Genomic DNA, 22,705 nt, shown 5'->3' with positions numbered 1-22,705 from the left:
AAGCTTTCGGTGCCTCTGTCTTTATTCAAGCTGTTTAGATTGTAAAAAGGGAATCGGCAATATTGAGTAGGCAATTTTTGTTTGCCATTGTTTTATTTAGCGTTATGTTCTTTGCTACAGTCGAAGTCAGAATTATGTATATTTTGTTTCCCAATTTCTGTTTAACGGAGAGAAGATTTTTTTTAAACACATTTGTAAACATAATAGTTTTAATAACTCATCTCTAATAACTGATTTATTTTATCTTTGCCATGATGACAGTAATTAATATTTGACTAGATATTTTCCAAGATACTAGTACTCAGATTAAAGTGCAATTTAAAGACTTAACTAGGTTAATTAGGCAAGCTATTGTATAATGATGGTTTATTCTGTAGACAATCAGAAAAAAAAAATACTTAAGGGCCTAATAATATTGTATATATAATATATATATAATAATATAATAATAATAATAATAATAATAATAATAATATAATAATAATAATAATAACAATAATACTAAAGTATAATAATAATAATAACAAATAATAATATAATAATAATAATAATAATAAAGTATAATAATAATAATAAATAATAATATAATAATAATAAAGTATAATAATAATAATAAATAATAATATAATAATAATAATATAGTATAATAATAATAATAATATAATAATAATAATAAAGTATAATAATAATAATAAATAATAATATAGTATAATAATAAATAATAATATAATTGTTTTTAAAACTGACCTTAAAATTAAGAACTGCTATTATTTTAGTTAGAATAAAACAAATAAGACTTTCTTATAAAAAAATAAATAAAAAAAAAAATAATAATAATAATATATATACATATATATATATATATATATATATATATATATATATATATATATATAATAGGAAATACTGTGGAAAAAATTCCTTGCTCTGTTAAACGTTATTTGGGAAATATCTGAAAACAAATTCACAGGAGGGTGAATAATTCTGACTTATTGTCTCATCTTTTAATGCTGTATCTCTTGTCGTGATATTAATTGTTATGTTTATGTACACATGTCAGTCTTTAATAAAAGTCTCGTATGTTGACGTGTCTGTGTGTGTGTGTGTGTGTGTGTGTGTGTGTGTTATGTTTGTTTATGACGAGCCGGAGCATACGTGACCTTTAAAGGCGTCTGTGCTGCAGGCGATGGCCTTGTTTCTGAAGGATCTGTTCCAGGAAATCACAGCTCCTCCAAAACACCTCACGTGTGCTGTATCAGACTGCAGGATCCAGAGTTTAACACTAGATAAACAAACAAAAATAAAACACACTAGATTGTTTAACAGTAGCGAAGCAAAGAAATTCAATTATACTAGATTAAACAGGGGCAGTTCATTCCTCTGTGGCGACCCCGGATTAATAAAGAGACTAAGCCCACAAGAAAATGAATGAATGAACAGGATCAAATGCTCTTCAGCTTTCCGAAGCGTTTCATATTTTGATTCGGCTAATCGAAAATCTGATGGTACTTGTTAATATTCTTATATGTATGTATAATCGTAAAGCACAAATAACCTTTGTTTTATTTATTATATTTCACAACTCAAGGGGTGGTTGGAATCAGCTGACGCTATCTACACTGTAAGAGTGCTATAGAAATAAAGGTGAATTGAATTGAATATATGGGCAGCCAGGTGAGAGACAGGGTAACTAATTAGGGCAATGAGTTATACAGCATTATTGGTACCTGTAAATAGAAAAGTAGCCAAGCAACAGTGCTCTAAAAATCTGCTCGACAACATTGCTCAAAAATTATCATCAGCATTAAATTTTGCAATTGTTACTTAAAGAGCCCATATTATACATGAAATAGGGTCATATTTAGGTTGTAAGGGTCTCCAACAACAGTCTAATATGCATGCAAGGTCAAACAAAACACTTTGATGGTCTTATAATCTGCATTTATTTTTACCTAATTATCCCAGCGACTCCCATATGAATCGTTCAGCGATGAGCGATTCATTTGTACCCAAACCCCTCCTCAGCGCGAAGCTAATTTGCGCTGATTGGACCGATGACAGCCTGCTGCGATTGGTCGAAACTGACAGCCTTCAGCGCAAGACAGAGTGAAATGGCCAGCTGCTAATCAACAATATAAAAGTAGTCACAGTGCACACACGCTTCATAGTGTAAGGTGTGGATTTTGTCTGCCAGTGGGTGAATGTAAATACAGACAACAAACTATTTTATTGAGCAAAAACTCCAAGAACTGGCGAGGAGCACGTCACCATCTACCTGCTCTTTTCACACAGACACACACACACACACCTCCTCCTTAGAAGACACCAATAGAGAGGGAGACGTCCGCGACACCTCCCTCACCACTCGCGTCCTCAGTTATATCTGCGACAACCCCTGGTCCTCACTTTGCTAACGGGTCACTTTTGTTTTCACTTTCGGGTTGAGGGTGGCGTGATCGTCCTTAACCTAGAGCGGCAGTTCAGCTCGCTGAACCGGCCCTGCGCAACACACACACACCCACACACACACACACTCACCGTTCGCCTAGACTAGAGCGCCAGTTCAGCTTGCTGGGTGCAATTTAGACAGCTCCCTTGAACTTGAGCTGAAATATTTTGAAACTTGACTGCTGTATGTGTAGGAATAGCTGGCGATCCGTAAACAAAGCGGCACGCATCGCGTTTTCAACGTGGCTTTACACGCGATATGAGAAAATAAAGAGTTAACCTGATACAGTACACACAGTTACAAGTAACAAAACACAACTAAATACATAGTTTGCAAGCTAGAGTAAACGAGGCAACAATTTTAATCGCACGTACTTACACTGGTGAAATGGGGGAAGAAACTGATTCATGACGCACTGATCCATGTTCTGACAGTCTTTACTGATCCTTCCTTTTACAAACTGATAAAGTCTTCTTTTTAAGCAGGTAGTTTCCAGAAGAACTCGATCTGCTCAAGGCTGGGCTATATTGCTGATGTTTCATCTTTGGGTAGGCTGTCGATAGTATCCATCTGCACAGCGTGACTTCATTCAACCAGTGTCTGTGTTTGTGTGTGTGGGGCTTTTTTTCTGTTAGTGGGCGGGGCTGCAGGTTTCAAATCTCCCGGGTTTGCGCACGCAACTACTTGTGTTTCGTAGCCGCGTCATCACGAAACACCTAAAGACTCGTTATCAAGACGACTCGTTTGAAGCACTATGAGTCGACTCTTTTATAGATGAATCAATAGTTTTAAACACTGTACACTTACAGATTTAAGCCTTAGCTGGACATTTCACTTCACTTAGAGCTGTGTGACACACTACATGGAAGGGCATTTTCAAAAACCCATAATACGGGCTCTTTAAAGGAACTGTGACCATATTTTCATTCAGATCCAGATTTTCATTTGAAATGGAAACATACAAAACCACAAATACAGCGTCAGAGAAGAAAGCTTTCGAGAAGAGATCTCTAGATGTCCTTCATAGATACTCTTTACCAGAGGATGTGGTTTTTCAGGGAGGATTGCAGAGGAACTAAAGCTTCTCTGAGAGAGAAAACAGCGATTTTTCCAGATTAAGTTTAGCCGTCTTTGGCTGATTATCATGTGTGCGTGTTAACAGGCGTCATGATGGACCTGATACAGCGTTTTCTTCAGCCTCAGTGCAGACAGACACGTCATCAGACTGTGGACTTCCCCAAAACCCTTTCTTTCCTCTAACATTAGGGTCACACGGACAGATAGAGGTGTTAAATACTTCCACTGTGATTCTGAACACACACACACACACACACACACCACTGTCTGTTTCACTTCTGCTGCTCGGGGGCGGACTTAGTGATTTGGGGGCCCTAAGCAATTCCATATATTTGGGCCCCATTAAAACTCAAAACACTCTATTTCTCTATAGATATTCCTCTGTAGATTAGTTATTATTATTATTTTCGGCAATAAACTGGCGACACAGTGGCGCAATGGGTAGCACGTTTGCCTCACAGCAAGAAGGTAACTGGATCGAGCTTGCATGTTCTCCCCGTGTTCGCGTGGGTTTCCTCCGGGTTCTCCGGTTTCCCCCACAGTCCAAACACATGTGGTACAGGTGAATTGAATAAGCTAAATTGGCCATAGTGTATGTGTGTGAATGCAGGAGTGTATGGGTGTTTCCCAGTGTTGGGTTGCAGCTGGAAGGGCATCCGCTGCATAAAACATGCTGGATAAGTTGGCGGTTCATTCCACTGTGGTGACCCCTGATGAATAAAGGGACTAAGCTGAAAAGAAAATGAATGAATGAACTTTATCCATTGCCACTGAACATATTGGGCCAGTTACCGAAGACTCGACAGCAAAAACACATAGCACTGTCATTTTTCTCACTGTAGAGCAGAGTTTCCCAACCCTGTTCCTGAAGGCACACCAACAGTACACATTTTCATTCTCTCCCTAATCAAACACACCTGAAACAACTCATCAGAACATTGGAAGAGACTCCAAAACCTGAAATTAATGGGTCAGATGAGGGAGACATCCAAAACATGAACTGCTGGTGTGCCTCCAGGAACAGGGTTGGGAAACACTGCAGAGTAACCATGATCGGGTAATCATCACTGTTCACTGGGAAATATTCTTTTATTTGAACTGGCCCGGCAACGCAGTGGCGCAGTAGGTAGTACTGTCGCCTCACAGTAAGAAGGTTGCTGGTTCGAGCCTCGGCTGGGTCAGTTGGCATTTCTCCAGTTTCCCCTACAGTCCAATGACATGTGGTACAGGTGAATTGGGCAAGCTAAATTGTCCGTAGTGCATGTGTGTAAATTCAAGTGTATGGGTGTTTGTCAGTGATGGGTTGTGGCTAGAAGGGCATCCGTTGCATAAAACATATGCTGGATAAGTTGGTGGTTCATTCCGCTGTGGCGACCCCTGATTAATAAAGGGACTAAATCGAAAATAAAATAAATGAATGAACATTAAAAATGTAAAATAGTAATATTTATTTACTTATTTTGAACTTTTTAAAAACCTTGCAAATGCTTTTCCTCGTTCAATTTAATAAACATGAACTAAAGAACATTTTTTTATATTTTTACCCTATTTTATTGCTTATTTTGTTGTGGATTATTGCATGATTTTTAAACCTTGCACTAACATATTTGAATTATTCAGTCATTAATTTATATTAATTTTTTATTTAATTTCAAATTCAGATCTTTTTTTATTGATAAAACCAATGTTAAAGGTCTTTAAAAATCTGTATCATTACAAATATTTTTCTGCATTGTACACATCAAAATAAATGACATTCTGAAAGTCATGGACTGTAAGAGAATGAAGGTCACGCTCATTTGGGACGTCCCTACAGTGTCCAAAAATGACCCATATCATAACCTTTTGTGTATAAATATCGTTTTCAGCCTTAGTAAAATACCAGTTCTCTGCAAGATGAATCAGTAACACCTACATGCACTTATCAGACTTATCATTGTTTTGGCACATCATGCTTATCTTTCTCTGCGTATTGTGAAGGGGATGCACCCGACTTTCCTCTGAACACAATCTGCACACAATTCAGATTATAATCACAGTCATTTTCAATAATCAAAATGCTATGTGGAGAGATTCATTTAGTAGTTTTCCACTCCCTCATCTTAGTTTTTGCCATTCATAGCAGGGAATTTTTAAGCTGTGAATGCCAAAATATGTCAAATAAAGGTTTTAGCACTACCATTTGTGACATATACTAATGTGTGTTTGTGTGTCAATGTCACTGGAATGAGTGCATCATCATTTATCAGTGTCAAAACAAGATATATTAAGCTTTTATCTAACTTTGGTGACCTAAGCTTGGCCTCGTTTTAAAGACGACACTTGTAGGATTATTTTTGAAGTGAAAAAATATATTAAAATAGCATGTTAATATATTAAAAATAGCACGTTTTACTAAAATGAATTTACTCTGAAACCAAAGTCAAACATAAGAAGAAATTGAAGTCCGAAGTTGTAGTCGATATCTCAAATCACACTTAATCTAATGTATCATTGGTTTAGATATACTGTAGATAATTGTAGTGCTTCATTGTTTTCAAGTGTTCCCACTTAGATATGCTTGGCGTATAAAGCAGGTTTGGCATGCTGTCCCGGGAGAGAACCCTGAGCTCTGAGATATTTAAGCCCAGGGTTCCTGCCCGGTCGATGAGCATATCAGGAGATCTGAGATCAGGTAGGTCTCGAGAGCTCCCCCTTTAGAAAAGGGAGGAAAAGGAGGAGATGGGGTGGAAGGGGGGATTCTTCCAAACGAAGATAGAAACAGTAGGGGGAAAATGATCCATTTATAGTAAACTAGGATCACTCTGATTGGATTATTACTGATTACAGATGAGTGGCCAGACGTGCTCAATCATATCACGTGCTCCTCTCGAAATTAGTTTATAAAACTTCACTTAAATATGGATCATTGTAATGTAGATTGTAATTGTAGATATAGATAATTGTAATGAAAAATGTAGTATTTTGATTGGGCGCATTACCAAACATTACCATAATTGGCGACCACACAAGCCTTCACGTGATTTATGTGATATAAACCATATTTTTTCATACTTTTCACAATATTTATGATGTTGTTTGGTTGTATTTGATTAGACTTTAGCCTTGACAAAAATAACAGGCAGAAAAAATTATTATTTTTACCAGTTTGTCAATATTTTACAAGAAATGGTCAGAACTCGCTATGATGAAAACTCTATTTAATGAGAATTGTCGTAAATTTAAAAATGATTGTTGTCCAGCAATATTTATCGAAAAACTTTTCACCAACATTGTTGATTTCATCAACGAAAATAGGGCCGAAAATTTTTCCTTGCCTGTGTGAACTGGATGTTGCTAAGACTTTTATTTCAGTATGTTGTACCTCCAACTGAAGCTGAATATTGAGTACGATGCGGGGCTTTAACAGTAAAAGGGGCGTGGCTACAAATATCATTGAAGCGTCAAGCTGATGTCAACAGGTTTGTTGTTAAAGTGAAAAAAAGTAAAGATAATAATAAAAACTAATTTTACTGAAACTAATTAACTCTGAAATCAAAGCCTCCAAATGAACTTCAAATTTGAAGTTGATACCTCAAAACATGAAAATTCTGTCAGATTTTAATTGGGCGCATTACCAAACATTACCACACTTCGCGACCACACAAGCCTTCATATTACCATAGATTGAGTAATATAAACCATATTTTTTATACTTTTCACAATATTTATGATGTTTTTGGTTGTATTTGATTAGACTTTAGCCTTGACAAAAATAACAGGCGGAAAAAAGCTTGCGCTGCATCACAATCTGAGAATCTGTTACATTTATAATATTTCAGCCCATTTCTCTCAAAATATAGAATGGATGTTATCCTTTTAAAGTCTTCCTATGAAAATAGACAGACAATTTTTACCAATTTGTCAATATTTTATAAGAAATGGTCAGAACTCGCCATGATGAAGAACTCTATTTAATGAGAATTGTCGTAAATTAAAAAATGATTGTTGTCCAGCAATATTTATCGAAAAACTTTTCACCAACATTGTTGATTTCATCAACGAAAATTAGGAGGAAAAATTTTCCTTGCCTGTGTGAACTGGATGTTGCTAAGACTTTTATTTACTTCCAACTGTAGCTGAATATTGAGTAGGGTGCGGGGCTTTAACAGTAAAATGGCCGTGGCTACAAATATCATTGAAGCGTCAAACTGATGTCAACAGTTTGTTGTTAAAGTGAAAAAAAGTAAAGATAATAATAAAAACTAATTTTACTGAAACTAATTAACTCTGAGATCAAAGCCTCCAAATGAACTTCAAATTTGAAGTTGATATCTCAAAACATGAGAATTCTGTCAGATTTTGATTGGGCGCATTACCAAACATTACCACACTTCGCGACCACACAAGCCTTCATATTACCATAGATTGAGTAATATAAACCATATTTTTTTTATACTTTTCACAATATTTATGATGTTGTTTGGTTGTATTTGATTAGACTTTAGCCTTGACAAAAATAACAGGCGGAAAAAAGCTTGCGCTGCATCACAAACTGAGAATCTGTTACATTTATAAAATTTCAGCCCATTTCTCTCAAAATATAGAATGGATGTTATCCTTTTAAAGTCTTCCTATGAAAATAGACAGACAATTTTTACCAATTTGTCAATATTTTATAAGAAATGGTCAGAACTCGCCATGATGAAGAACTCTATTTAATGAGAATTGTCGTAAATTAAAAAATTATTGTTGTCCAGCAATATTTATCGAAAAACTTTTCACCAACATTGTTGATTTCATCAACGAAAATAAGGAGGAAAAATTTTCCTTGCCTGTGTGAACTGGATGTTGCTAAGACTTTTATTTACTTCCAACTGAAGCTGAATATTGAGTACGATGCGGGGCTTTAACAGTAAAACGGGCGTGGCTACAAATACTGTTGAAGCGTCAAGCTGATGTCAACAGTTTGTTGTTAAAGTGAAAAAAAGTAAAGATAATAATAAAAACTAATTTTACTGAAACTAATTAACTCTGAAATCAAAGCCTCCAAATGAACTTCAAATTTGAAGTTGATATCTCAAAACATGAGAATTCTGTCAGATTTTGATTGGGCGCATTACCAAACATTACCACACTTCGCGACCACACAAGCCTTCATATTACCATAGATTGAGTAATATAAACCATATTTTTTTTTCATACTTTTCACAATAACGATGACGTAAGATTAATATTCAAACTTTAGAATCTATTGGTTTTTCTTTATATTTTACATATTTTTATATAACTATTATATATAACAAGCATATCCTCGGAATAACAATTGTATTGATATAACTATTTATATTTTACATATTTTTCTCAAAATATAGAATAGATGTTATCCTTGTTATAAAGCTTATACATATATATTGTTATCCTTGATGTTAACTCTTGCCATGAAAATAAACAGACATTTTTACTAATTTGACAAGATTTTACAAGAAATGATCAGAAAATTCGCTTTAAAAATCTGAGTATTGTTGAAAATAAATAAACTTGAGAATCTGTTGTTTTTTCTTTATATTTATATTATTTTTTCTCAAAATATAGAATGGGTGTTATCCTTTTGAACTCTTCCCATGAAAATAAATAGACCTTTTTACCAATTTGACAAGATTTTGCGGTCAGAAAACCCACTTGCAAAATAATAAATTATTATTGCCCAGCAATATCTATAAAATAAAATCAACATCAACACTGTTAATTTCCTCAATGAAAATAAAGCCAAAATTTCAGTATGTTGTACGTCCAACTGAAACCTAATATTGGGTAGAGGCGGAGCTTACAATAAAAGGGGCGTGGCTAAGAATATTGTGGCTGAAGCGTTGACATCAACGGAGAAGGACCGCCACTACTAGTACATTTGTTTGTTGCAAGTCATTTTCATTGACGAATTTAAGGTTTCAAACTAAATATAGCATGTCATGATTGCGTCTAGACTATGATATGGTTTAAAATATGTAAATGCAAATGTTCCACAGGTGGATAATATATTTACTATCTGCACACCATCTTTGTCGTGCTTCAGAACAATCTGACTCAAATATTGAATAATGAATTTGTAAGTAAGTCTAGACTCGCTGAACAAACAGGCAGCCTCACATCTACAGAAAAAAACACTGGCTTTTTTGTGGCTTCCAGATTTTATCTTGTACTTGATTGTCATCTGCTGTCAAACAGAGCAAATAAGATTTAAGCAAATCTGCTGCTGTAGATAACAAAACACTATGAAGTTTTTCAGGCATTCTCAAGTATTAAGAGAGATGAAAGATTCTGTCAGAGGCTCAGATTTGTTGTTTACATCTGTAGCTGTTAGCTAACATAGTGGCTATGAAGGATTAGTTTGAATAAACATATGTCAATGTCCTTGACATGAGTTATGGGAAGTACCACAGATATGCTTAAATGATAATATACCAAGCATAATGATAAGTTCATGTCAAATAAAAAAGCACGGCTGCAAATACATCTCACATAATTTTCACTATCCATATGGATAACTTGTTGTACAACTTTTATTCAAAATTATTTGTTTCAGTTCTTTTGAATGGAAGTTCCCCAAACAGGAAGTGCAACCCATCATTTGAAAAGCAGCTGTCACATGTGGAAAAGCTGGATAGTGTTATTTATAGAGCTTCAGTAATTCAAAATAGGCCAGTTTCCGAACCCTGCTGGGGAAAAAAGCAGCTTGACCAGCCTGGTTTAAGCTGGATATAGCTGGTTTTGGCTTCTCCCAGCATTTCTAGGCTGGTCAAGCTGGGTTTAGGTGGTCATCTCCCAGCCTGACCACCTAGGACAAGGCTGGAAATAGCAGAAAGCAGCTTGGAAATGGCCAAAATCTCTCTAATACCTGGCTGGCCGACCAGCCAACCAGCCCAGGCTGGTTTAAGTCGTTTATTTCAGCAGGGAAATAAAAATAAGATAGAAAATAAAGAAAGTTCATATAAGATTAATTAATCAGGTCTAATAGATTTGTTTCTCACAAAACCCTTTTCTTATGTTTTACACAGTGTCAGCACTACCAGATACCACAGTAATGTGAGCTAGCATGTCATTAGCAGGTTAAATAGGGAATCTTCGTTACAAAAGACCCCACATTAGCCCTGCTGAAAAATCCAGCTTAAACCAGCCTAGGCTGGTTGGCTGGTTTTAGCTGGTTGACCAGCCTGGTTTTAGAGGGGTTTTGGCCATTTCCAGGCTGGTTACCAGCCTTTTCCAGCCTGGTCTTAGCTGGTCAGGCTGGAAAATGACCAGCTAAATCCAGCTAAAACCAGCTTGACCAGCCTGGTTTAAGATGGACATAGCTGGTTTTGGCTGGGCTCCCAGCCTGGCTAGGTGGTCATGCTGGTTTTAGCTGGTCATTTTCCAGCCTGACCAGCTAAGACCAGGCTGGAAATGGCTGGAAACCAGCCTGGAAATGGCCAAAACCCCTCTAAAACCAGGCTGGTCAACCAGCTAAAACCAGCCAACCAGCCTAGGCTGGTTTAAGCTGGATTTTTCAGTAGGGATTAGCAATCATGGTACATAGTTAAAAAAATTGCGTAGGCTAATTCACTTTTTTAGTTCTGTTTTTTTTTTTTTTTTTGGTCTTCATAAAGAGCAGAATCATTGGTTTGTCCCAATGACTGTATAAAATAGGGTTTGTCCATAGCGAGTAGCATTGATAAAAACATGCAATTGTAAGAAAATGGCGGCCTCTACTGAAAATCTTTGGAAGCGACTGCTTATTCAAGACTGTTTATAAATTTGTTTAAATTAACTGAGCACAGTGGCTTGTAGAAATTTGTAAAATATATGAAAGAAATTAAGTAAGTAAGAAAGAAAGAAAGAAAGAAAGAAAGAAAGAAAGAAAGAAAGTATAACGCCAAAAGCAATTTCTGTTTGTACATCGTTAATCACTGTATATTCAGTGTGAGATCCAGAGAAAGTCAATCTAATTTAATCAACAACACAATATATTCGTCAGAAATTGTTTTTTAAAGAGGATTATTGAGCGGAATCAAAAGACCAACGTCAGTATAAGTGTGTGTCATTCGGTTGGTTGAGATTCAGATTTTTGTTTCCGCTGGTAGCGCGTACCGGAAGTTTATGAGCTCAAGGTACTTTGCTGTGTTTATGCGTCAACTTTCATTTATGAATAGTTAGCGGATTAACTCCTGAAATAAAACAGTCGCACACATGTAAATATGGGACGACCTCTGATATCACTAGTATTTTATTGGAAACAACGAAACTTAACTTGAAACAACGCCCGAAACGGACATCTTTAAACACTGAAGTAAAGTTGGTTTTATATTCACACATTCGTTCAGTGACAACTTGTGACACCGTCGCTATATTGTTTACCATGGTACTTTGTATATTCTTTCTGAAATCACATGCAAGTATGACTTTAAAACAACATTGCTATTTTGTCGATGTACAACAATGTTAGTTTTTGTCTGCTAATATGATTTCACCTCTAAGAATTAGCAAATAATACTTTTCTGAAATTATATCATTAAGTATATTTTCCAAATGTGTGAATATATAACGAACTTATTGAGGTAAAGTTGGTTTTATCTTCACACATTTGTTAATTTTGTCTTGTGACATGGTGCCTACCACGCTACTTTGAATATGAGGTCTGAAATCTCATGCAAGTATGACTTCAAAATAACATTAGCACAATTTCATTGACTCTGGACTATGGTGTGCTTTGATAGTCATTGACAGATAATATAATTTCCCTATTTAGAATTTGCAAATAATACCAAAGGAGAAAGTTTGAATATGTGAATATAAAAACCCCAATTCTTAAAATGACAGAATTGCCAAGAGTCATCCAGAGACCATTGTGGACACATCTGAAACTGTCAGGTAAGAGATATAAATATAAATTGAAGAAAGTGTTTATAACTGTTTTTATGCATTTAAATCAATTGATCAGATTATGTAGTATTTTTAATAAAATATGCATTTCTGCTTTTCTTTTGAAAGGGGGCTACGTAAAGCAAGAATCTTAACCAACAGCAACAAAAGCAAGACCAAATACTTCCAGGTCATATTCAATGACCAAAGAAAAACTTTTTCTTTTTTGGGAGATGTATGTGGATTAATTTAGTCTGCTGTGATTGTAGGAGATTTGTGATTTCTCTGTCTAGATATGTCGTCCTCAAGTAATCCACTGTCTACTGATGAAGACAGCAGATGATCCAGGACAGAATCAAGAAGATTCAAGAAGTCAAACACTCAGCAGGAGTCAGAAAAGTCAGTTTAGTGACTGTTTAATCTTTGTTGGGAGTTATAAGCCAACATTTCTCAATCTCTCAGTCTTCCTGTCCCACTGCTCTGCGCATTTCTTTTCACTTCAGACGTTTGTTCAAATTTGACTATAAGTGCCCTGCAAAGTGGACTCCATGGGATATTCTGCCATGGTTTCATTTTGAAGAAAGCATATGTTTCATCCAAATAGTATTTTAGTGTCTGATATGTGAATTTATATTGTGTTCATTAATATACTGAGGTATATTATGTCACACCATGCTTAGCTAGACCAAAGACTATAGAATGCATAGTGAAAAATGGTTCAGGATGAAATTTATTCTTTAATTTAAGAATTTTGAACCCCTCTAAAACACTAAAGTTTGAGAAACGGTAACTAATTTCTGTCTCAGCAAACTCCACTAATAATGTTCTGTCTGACCTGACCAGGCTCTGAGAAAAACTTTAGATCAACTGAAGGACACTGTTGAGAAAAAACTCAGTCAATCTAGTAAGTCAGTATGATCTCTAATTTCAGAAAGCATGCAGTGAATTAATCTTGCAAGAACCATCTGAAAACCATGTACCAATGGAACATTTGAAAATTTGTTTACGAAACCTGTCCTAAAAGCACACATGAACAACTGTGTGCAAATCAATTGAGCAGCACAGGAAAATATAGAAAAACATCTCAAAAGATCTCCTGATGTTTGATTGTCTTTTGTGTCTCCAGAGCTGAAGTGGATGCGGCAGTATGCAGGTACAGTGTTGAAGTACACTAGTTTACACTCATACACTCACTCTTCATAAATGCAGTAAAATCTGATTCAAATATTAATGAACATTACAAACCCCCCCCCCCCCCCCCTTCCTTAAATAAGTTTAAGCCCCTTCAATTTGGAAAGAGTCAAAGCAGTCAGACTTTTGAAAACTCACCCTAACTTAATCTGACACAACCCCCCTCAAAATACTATGACCATACACCAATTATTACTACAGTTTAAAAGTCCTTTCTATAAACTGAGCTACCAACATGATACTTTATATCTATAGATTTTTTTTTGCTATTACAAATAGTTTCTATTTTACTAATATTATATTTCCCTTTTACAAAATATATGCACACACAGTACTAGATTACTGTTCACCTAATAATAATAAGTCAAATACACTCACCGGCCACTTTGTTAGGTACACGTGTCCTACTGCTTGTTAACGCAAATTTCTAATGAACCAATCACATTACAGCAACGCAATGCTTTTAGGCATGTAGACATGGTCAAGACAATCTGCTGCAGTTCAAACCGAGCATCAGAATGGGGAAGAAAGGTGAGTTAAGTGACTTTGAATGTGGAATGATTGTTGGTGCCAGACGGGCTGGTCTGAGAATTTCAAAAACTGCTGATCTACTGGGATTTTCACGCACAACCATGTCTAGGGTTTACTGAGAATGGTCCAAAAAAGAGAAAATATCCAGTGAGCGGCAGTTCTGTGGGCGCAAATGCCTTATTGATGTCAGAGGAGAATGGCCAGACTGGTTCCAGCTGATAGAAAGACAACAGTAACTCAAATAAGCACTCGTTACAACCGAGGTCTGCAGAAGAGCATCTCTGAATGCACAACACGTCCAACCTTGAGGCGGATGGGCTACAGCAGCAGAAGACCATACTGGGTGCCACTCCTGTCAGCTAAGAACAGGAAACCGTGGCTACAATTCACACGGGCTCACCAAAATTGGACAATAGAAGATTGGAAAACATTGCCTGGTCTAATGAGACTAGATTTCTGGTGCCACATTCGGATGCTAGGGTCAGAATTTGGCGTCAACAACATGAAAGCATGGATCCATCCAGCCTTGTATCAACAATTCAGGCTGGTGGTGGTGGTGTAATGGTGTGGGGGATTTTTTTCTTGGGCCACTTTGGGCCCATTAGTACCAACTGAGCATCGTGTTAGCGCCACAGCCTACTGAGTATTGTTGCTGACCATGCCCATCCCCTTATGACCACAATGTTCCCATCTTCTGATGGCTACTTCCAGCAGGATAACGCATCATGTCATAAAGCGCGAATCATCTCAGACTGGTTTCTTAAACATGACAATGAGTTCACTCTACTCAAATGGCCTCCATATTCACAAGATCTCAATCCAATAGAGCACCTTTGGGATGTGGTGGAATGGGAGATTCACATCATGAATGTGCAGCTGACAAATCTGCAGCAACTGCGTGATGCTAACATGTCAATATGGAGCAAAACCTCTGAGGAATATTTCCAGTTCCTTGTTGAATCTATGCCACGAAGGATTAGGACATCTGAAGGCAAAAGGGGGTCCAACCCGGTAATAGTAAGGTGTACCTAATAAAGTGGCTGGTAAGCGTATATATTTGACACTTCAATACTACAAATATGCATGTATACAGTATGTGGCTGTTGCTACATTTTTATGGTTATATTGCCAAAACTGTTTTTATGTTTTCAACTTTATACTGTGGAACTTTGAATTATATTCTGTTTTCTCAGTGGACGTGACTCTGGATCCTGATACAGCTAATCCATACCTCATCCTGTCTGAAGATGGAAAACAAGTGACACATGGAGACATCAGACAGAAACTCCCAGACAAACCACAGAGATTTGATAGATATGTAGATGTCCTGGGAAAGGAGAGATTCTCCTCAGGGAGATTTTATTTTGAGATGCAGGTGAAGGGAAAGACTGACTGGGATTTAGGAGTGGCCAGAGAATCTGTAGACAGGAAGGGAGAAAACACACAGACTGCAAGTGATGGATTCTGGACTCTGTGGTTGAGGAATGGAAATGAATATAGTGCCTGTGCTGATTCTCTGAATAGAGCCTGTGCTAGTTCTTCTGTCTCTTTGTCTCTGAAAGTGAAGCCGCAGCAGGTCGGTGTGTTTGTGGATTATGAGGAGGGTTTGGTCTCCTTTTATGATGTGGAGTCCAGCTCTCATATCTACTCTTTCACTGGTCAGACTTTCACTGAAAACTCTATCCATGTTTTAGCCCAGAAAATAATGATGACGGTGAAAACTCAACTCCTCTAATCATCACACCTGTAAGTTAGAATAAATTATTGTACTCCCTCCTTTTCAGTATGAAATACACAAAAAATTAAATATTTTGAATACTATTACGTCTTAGTATGTAGTTATTGATTAGCTAAGTCACACCGAAGTGAAAGCCAACAGAGGGTTCCAATTGGTCTTAAAGCCTTCTTCGATGGGTTATGTTCACTATTTATGATGGCATAGAAGTCAAAATAGGACAAATGAGCTCGTGTATGGGACAAATTCTGGACTTTTGTCAGTGAGAGGTCGGTCTTTTTGAACCACCTGAACCCTCCCTGGCTATGGGCCTGATTATGTTGCCTTGTTTAACTTCACCTTTATTGAATGGTTACATTAGCATCTAAACTCATATTTTCAACCTGAATAAATGGGGGAAACTATGCCATCACAGCAGTTCAGTGAGAAATTTAGTTTCTTATGACCTATGAATAATTATGCAGCCAAAAATAATAACAATTACAAAATGTATATATTTATTCTTAATCAAATAGAGTTTTCTTTATCTAAGCCCTGATACAGATAAGTGCAAATGCTTTGTTCTATACCCATAGCTGAGGATTGAGTATATTAAAGAGAAAAAATGAAAATTCTGTGATTTTATTTTTATTTTATCATTTTTTTAGGCTTCCACTTGTTCCAAACCTGTTTAATGTATCTATTTTTGTTTTGTTGACCACTAAAGATGTTTTGAAGAATGCTGGAAAGTATTTTCTCTTTCACTACTGTGGATGTCAATGGCTGCTGGTGTACAACATTCTTCAGAATCTGTTTTGTGTTCAACAGAAGAAAGAAATTCATTAAAGTTTATAAACACTAGAGTAAACGTGTGGAAATGTTCATTTTGTGTGAACTGTCCCTTTAAAGAATATTTCCCTCAACATCCGTCTTCAGGTCTAGAAAAAAACGCTGATGAGTTATGATCTCTGACATCACAGTCGTTCAGTAAGAAATTGAAACTTACTTGATCAACAACAATGTTTACGGCTGAAATAATATAACTACAGAATAGGCCTATTTAATTAACTGCTTAAAGACTTGTGGATACATTTGATCCTCACAGGTAAGTGGTTGAAAATATAGTTTTAGAGATATTGTACTGAACAGATTTTTAATGGAAGTGCTATTTTCAGGTTTATAGTCAGACTGAATAGACCAAGTCAAGCAAATGCAGGTTTAATCGTTTAAAGTACTTCAAATGTTTACTTTAAATTAGTGTTGTATTCATATATGCTATTTGACAAATTATAAAGCAACTTTGTTTCATTCTATGAAACAAAATAAGGTCTAAGGTATGGGGAAACAAAAGATCTGCAGACAAGCTGGACAAACCTGTTACACTTCAGTGGGAAAACACGTTTATATTAAACAACAATAGGTTACTTTTGATCAAGTAATATGTTTAGTGCACAGATATCTATTTTTAAATAAATGCATTATTTTTCTTTGGAAAATTGAACACATTTAAGGTTACTTTGTGCTGTAATCTAAACAACAGGTCATCATTGAGATTGTTAATTTATTTTTACTGTGTTTTAAAGGGCATCTATGGTGAAAAATCTACTTTTAAAGCTGTTTAGACAGACGTGTGTAGATGTAGTGTATAGACCGTCATATTGGGGTGATATAAACACACCCAGTCCTTTTTTTTTTTCAAATTTAACAACATAAAATCGGTGGACCGATTGGATTGGAGTGGTTATCAGATCAACCGCAACTTTACGTAGGAGTGCGGTCCCCCTGCCCACCGAATTGATTGACAGCTGCGGGTATTAACATGTCCCGGTAGTCACGTGTATAATCATATCAACAAGACCAGACGTGCGCAAAGCAGACGGGAATAAAGGTGCGGTCACACTTGACTTTTCTTCCCATAGACTTCCATTCATACGCACGCGAATGCGTCAGACCGGAAAGGCGAGTAATGGCGGCGAATTCAAACAAACAAAAAAACCCCAAAAATAAATCTCGAGAATATAGAGTTGGGAATGGATCAGAGACTCTAAGAGTAGAGGATAGTGGTGAAGAGGAGGTAGAGGATGATATGGATATAGGATGGACACAAATAGAAGGAAAATACGGGAAAAAGGCATCTAGGAAAAGGAAAAAAGGTAAGGAGGACGCATCGGAAAGTAGTTCGCTAGCTAGCGAGGAGGAAGGGGTTGGAGAAAAGGCAAATTTAGGATTTAGGATAATATTAAGATTCAAAGAAGTAACGGGAGTTTCAGGAATAAATCCTATGATGTTGACACATGAATTAAAGAAACAAGTAGGTGAAATAGCATTCGCAAAGGTGCTTCAGGATGGGGCGTTACTGATTGCGTGCAAAAATGAAGAACAAAAAAATAAGGCAATGAAATTAAAAACAGTGGGGAAGCAGGTTGTTACGAGTAGTAAAATTCTAGGTCAGAATTCATGGATATTTGGCGTGATAAAAGGAGTTCCGATTGGTGTAACAATGGAGGAATTAAAAAAGAATATCGATGGAGGTAAAATCATAGATGCTGTTCGATTGAAGATGAATAGAGAAGGAAGAAGATTGGACAGTCTTTCAGTGCGCCTTAAATTTGAAGGAAGGGAAATGCCAGATAGAGTCAGAATGGGATTCATCAGCTACCCTGTCAGAGAATATAAAGCGCCTCCAATGAGATGTTACAACTGTCAGAGGTACGGGCATACAGCAGCTGTATGTAAATCGAAAATTAGATGTGCGAGATGTGGAGGGGAACACGAATTTGGAAAGTGTGAAGATGGAGTTGAATTGAAATGTTGCAACTGTGGAGGAGGACATAATGCTGCATATGGAGGTTGTGAGGCGAGGAAAAGGGCAATAGAAGTTCAACAGGAAAAAGAAAAAAATAATCTAACTTATGCTGAAGCAGTAAAGGTAGTTAGTGAAAGGAGGAAGTCAAGCCAAACAGTAAGATTGGAGTCAGGCAGAAGAATTGAAGGAGAAGGAAGAATTGATGTAAGTAGGCCATCAGAGGATTTTACGTTGGTAAGCAAGAAAAATTTTGTTCTTTTCATGGTAGAAGTAATTAACTGCACTGCACAAACAGAAAGAAGAACAGAAAAGATACAAATTATAGTTAAAGCAGCAGAAAGATATTTGGAGATAAAGGGTCTGAAGAGTGATGATATAAGAAGAAGCCTCAGTTCAGATTTTCAAGAGAGTCAAGAGATAGGAGTAGGTTAGGGCTATGTTGAGAATCCTACAATGGAATGCTAGAAGCCTATGTGCTAATGGACAAGAGTTTAAAGGATATTTAAGTAAAATGAAAGAAAAACCAAATGTAATATGCATTCAAGAAACATGGTTGAACTCAAAGTTAGATTTTGTTTTAAAGGGATATGTAAGTGTGAGAAGGGACAGGGAAGAAGGTATAGGTGGAGGTTGTATCACGTTCATAAAAGAAGGAATGTCTTATAGAATTTTGGAAAAAGGGGTAAACCTGGAGTATATAGTGATAGAAATATGGTATGGAATTAAAGAATATGTTATAATAAATTTTTACAATCCATGTACAAAACTAACATTGGATAGTATAGAAGAAATTAAAGGTCTAAATGAAGAAAGGGTTATATGGTGTGGTGATTTTAACGCACATAATACACTATGGGGTGGAATAATAACAGATAGAAATGGGCTAGTTATTGAGGAGATGATAGAAAAGAAAAATTTGGTATGCATGAATGATGGAGGATATACACGAATGGATGTAAATACAGGTAGGAAATCAGCACTAGATCTAACAATTGTGTCAAATTCATTGGGTGGAATTACAGTTTGGGAGGTCATAAGGAAATGCTCAATTGGGAGCGACCATTTTCCTATTATTAGTTCAGTTATAAACAGTGAGATTAAAAATGTTAATAAAGGTAATTCTGGAAAATGGAAGTATGAGAAAGCTGATTGGGAGAAATTCAAAGAAATAAGTGAAGAAGGATTGAAAAAAATTAAGATGAACGAAAAAATTGAAATTGAAAGAGAGTATGCAGAGTTAAGTTCCGTAATTCGGCATGCGGCAAGTGAATGTATTCCCAAGAGTTCAGGACAAAGAGTAGGGAAATTGGTCCCATGGTGGAATGATCAGTGTTCAAGAGCAGTTAGAAAGAAAAGGAAGGCATTTAAAATTCTGAAGAGAACGCACAACTTACAAAATTTAATAGAATATAAGAAATCTCAGGCAGAAACTAGGAAAATAATAAGGGAAACAAAGAAAGAATATTGGAGATCATTTTGTAATGAAATTGGGAAAAGTACTCCAGTTGAGGAAGTATGGAATATGATAAGAAAAATGAGTGGTATTAGAAGAGAATATGAATACCCGGTATTAAATGTAGGAAACAAGAATGCAGTATATGACAAAGATAAAGCAGAAATGTTTAAAAAAGAGTTTTTAAAAGTAAACAGCTCCGATAACTTGACAATAGAAAGTAAGAATATGAGAGAAAGAATGTTATTTGAGAATTGTAATATAATGGAAAAAAGGACAGTTACTGAAGGTACGTTAGATGTTTTTTTCTCCTTCTCAGAAATGAAACGGGCATTAAAATATACCAAGGCAACAACTCCAGGACAAGACGAGATAAGCTATGTGATGCTAAAAAAGTTAAGTGAAGAATCACTAAGAAAAATTCTGAAATTCTATAACAGAGTGTGGAAAGAAGGGAAATTGCCTTTGGAATGGAGGGAATCATTAATTATACCCATAAAAAAATCAGGTAAAGACCCAAGTAATCCTTTAAGCTATAGACCAATAGCTCTAACTTCACATATGTGTAAATTAATGGAAAAAATGGTTACTGACAGACTTATGTACAATTTGGAGAAAAATAACTTTTTCTCCCCTTGTCAAAGTGGATTCAGAAGTGGAAGAGGTACAATGGACTCAGTTATTAATTTAGAAACAGACATTAGGAAAGCATTAACTAATAAGGAAACAGTAGTGGCAGTTTTCTTTGATATTGAAAAAGCTTATGATATGCTATGGAAGGAGGGCCTGTTAATCAAGTTAAACCAAATAGGAATAGGTGGAAGACTATTTAATTGGATTAAAGAGTTTTTAATTGAAAGATATATCAGAGTTAAGATTGGGAAGGAAGTGTCGAGTAAAGGAATAATTGAGAATGGGACTCCACAAGGTAGCGTCATAAGTCCTTTGTTATTTATTATTATGATTAATGACGTTTATTCAAATCTAGAGATAAATATTAATAAATCACTGTTTGCAGATGATGGAGCTCTATGGTTAAGAGGCAGAAATGTGGACCATATTGTTAATAAAATGCAAACAGCATTAATTAAAGTTGAGAATTGGTCAAACAAATGGGGTTTTAAATTTTCAGTGGAAAAAACCAAATATATTTTCTTTACAAATAAAAAAAGAAGAATTGACTTAAAACTGAAAATATATAATACAGAATTAGAACAGGTAAAAGTGATCAGATTTTTAGGAATGTGGTTTGATTTTAGAGCTACATGGAGTAATCACATCAGTAAAATACAGGAGAAATGCAAAAGAATTTTGAATGTAATGAGATGTATTTCGGGGCGTGAGTGGGGAGCAGATAGATTAGCTTTAAAAACAATTTATGTAACAATGATCAGAGCAATTCTTGATTATGGTTGTATGGCATACAGTTCAGCAGCAAAGTCGCAATTAGAAAAACTTGAAAGAATACAATCTCAAGCTCTTAGAATTTGTTGCGGAGCATTTCCTTCCTCTCCAGTTCCAGCATTGCAGGTGGAGATGGGGGAGATGCCAATTCATCTAAGAAGGAAACAACTGTTATTGACATACTGGGCAAGAGTAAAAGGCCAAGATGATAATCATCCTGTAAAAACACTATTGGAGGTATGTTGGGAATATGGGAAAAGGAAAATTAACAGCTTTAACTGGATTATTGGGGATTTAGTGCAGGAAATGAAACTAAGTGAATATAGTATTATACCATCAATAGTTCTACCAACAATACCTTTATGGATATTACCACAACCAAAAATAGACCTCAAATTATTGAAAGACAGACAGGAAAAAGGACAGGAACTAACAGAAGGATATCTAACAAGAGAGTATATTGGGACACAATACGATCAATTTACACACATTTTTACAGATGCATCAAAAGATCCTCAAAGTGGCCGGGTGGGGATAGCTTATGTCATTCCAAGTTTAGATGTGTCAGAAGGGAAAAGAATAACAAATAATTTATCAGTATTTACAGGAGAGCTGCTAGCAATCATGCTAGCTATCATCAAAGTTTATGAAATGGATCTGGACAAGGCAATAATATGTTCTGATTCAAGTTCAGCGTTACTATGCCTGGATCTTAAAAAATCAGAAACTAGGCAGGACATTATAATAGAAATTCTTCTGTTGTTGCATAATTTAGAGCAGAAAAACAAGATAGTTGAGTTTGTATGGGTACCATCACATTCAGGAGTTGAGGGAAATGAAGCAGCAGATAGGTTAGCAAAAACAGTAATAGCAAAAGAGAGGATAGAAATGAAAATCAGGTATAGTAGGGCTGAACTTAAATCAATAATTAAAAAGGGAATACACAAAGACTGGCAAATAAGTTGGGACAATGAACAAAAAGGCAGACATTTTTATGAAATACAACCAACGGTAGGACAGATTTTGAAATCAAGTGGAAGCAGGAAGGAGGATTGTATTCTTTCAAGATTAAGGCTAGGACATACAGGGCTAAACTCTACACTACACATGATAGGAAAACATCCAACAGGCTTGTGTGATGGATGCGGAGAGAGAGAGACAGTAGAACATGTAATCATTAGTTGCAATAAATACATGGAGGAAAGA

General features: G+C 36.0%; 1 protein-coding gene across 1 annotated transcript; it reads left to right on the top strand.

Annotated features, from left to right (window-relative positions):
• Window positions 1-11,626: 11,626 nt before the first annotated feature.
• On the top strand, window positions 11,627-16,581 carry LOC130246535 (E3 ubiquitin-protein ligase TRIM21-like). The gene is made up of 6 exons (XM_056479520.1): window positions 11,627-11,828; window positions 12,359-12,409; window positions 12,530-12,590; window positions 12,694-12,799; window positions 13,527-13,553; window positions 15,316-16,581. Exons 4-6 carry the CDS (start codon window positions 12,727-12,729, stop codon window positions 15,855-15,857), a joined length of 642 nt encoding a protein of 213 aa, XP_056335495.1. The 5' UTR covers window positions 11,627-11,828; window positions 12,359-12,409; window positions 12,530-12,590; window positions 12,694-12,726; the 3' UTR covers window positions 15,858-16,581.
• The last annotated feature ends 6,124 nt before the right edge of the window (window positions 16,582-22,705 follow it).

This window comes from Danio aesculapii, chromosome 19, assembly GCF_903798145.1.
Source record: "Danio aesculapii chromosome 19, fDanAes4.1, whole genome shotgun sequence".
Classification (NCBI taxonomy): Eukaryota; Metazoa; Chordata; class Actinopteri; order Cypriniformes; family Danionidae; genus Danio; species Danio aesculapii.
Note: the sequence above shows the minus strand (reverse complement) of the source record. Positions and strands in the feature narration are given on the sequence as shown.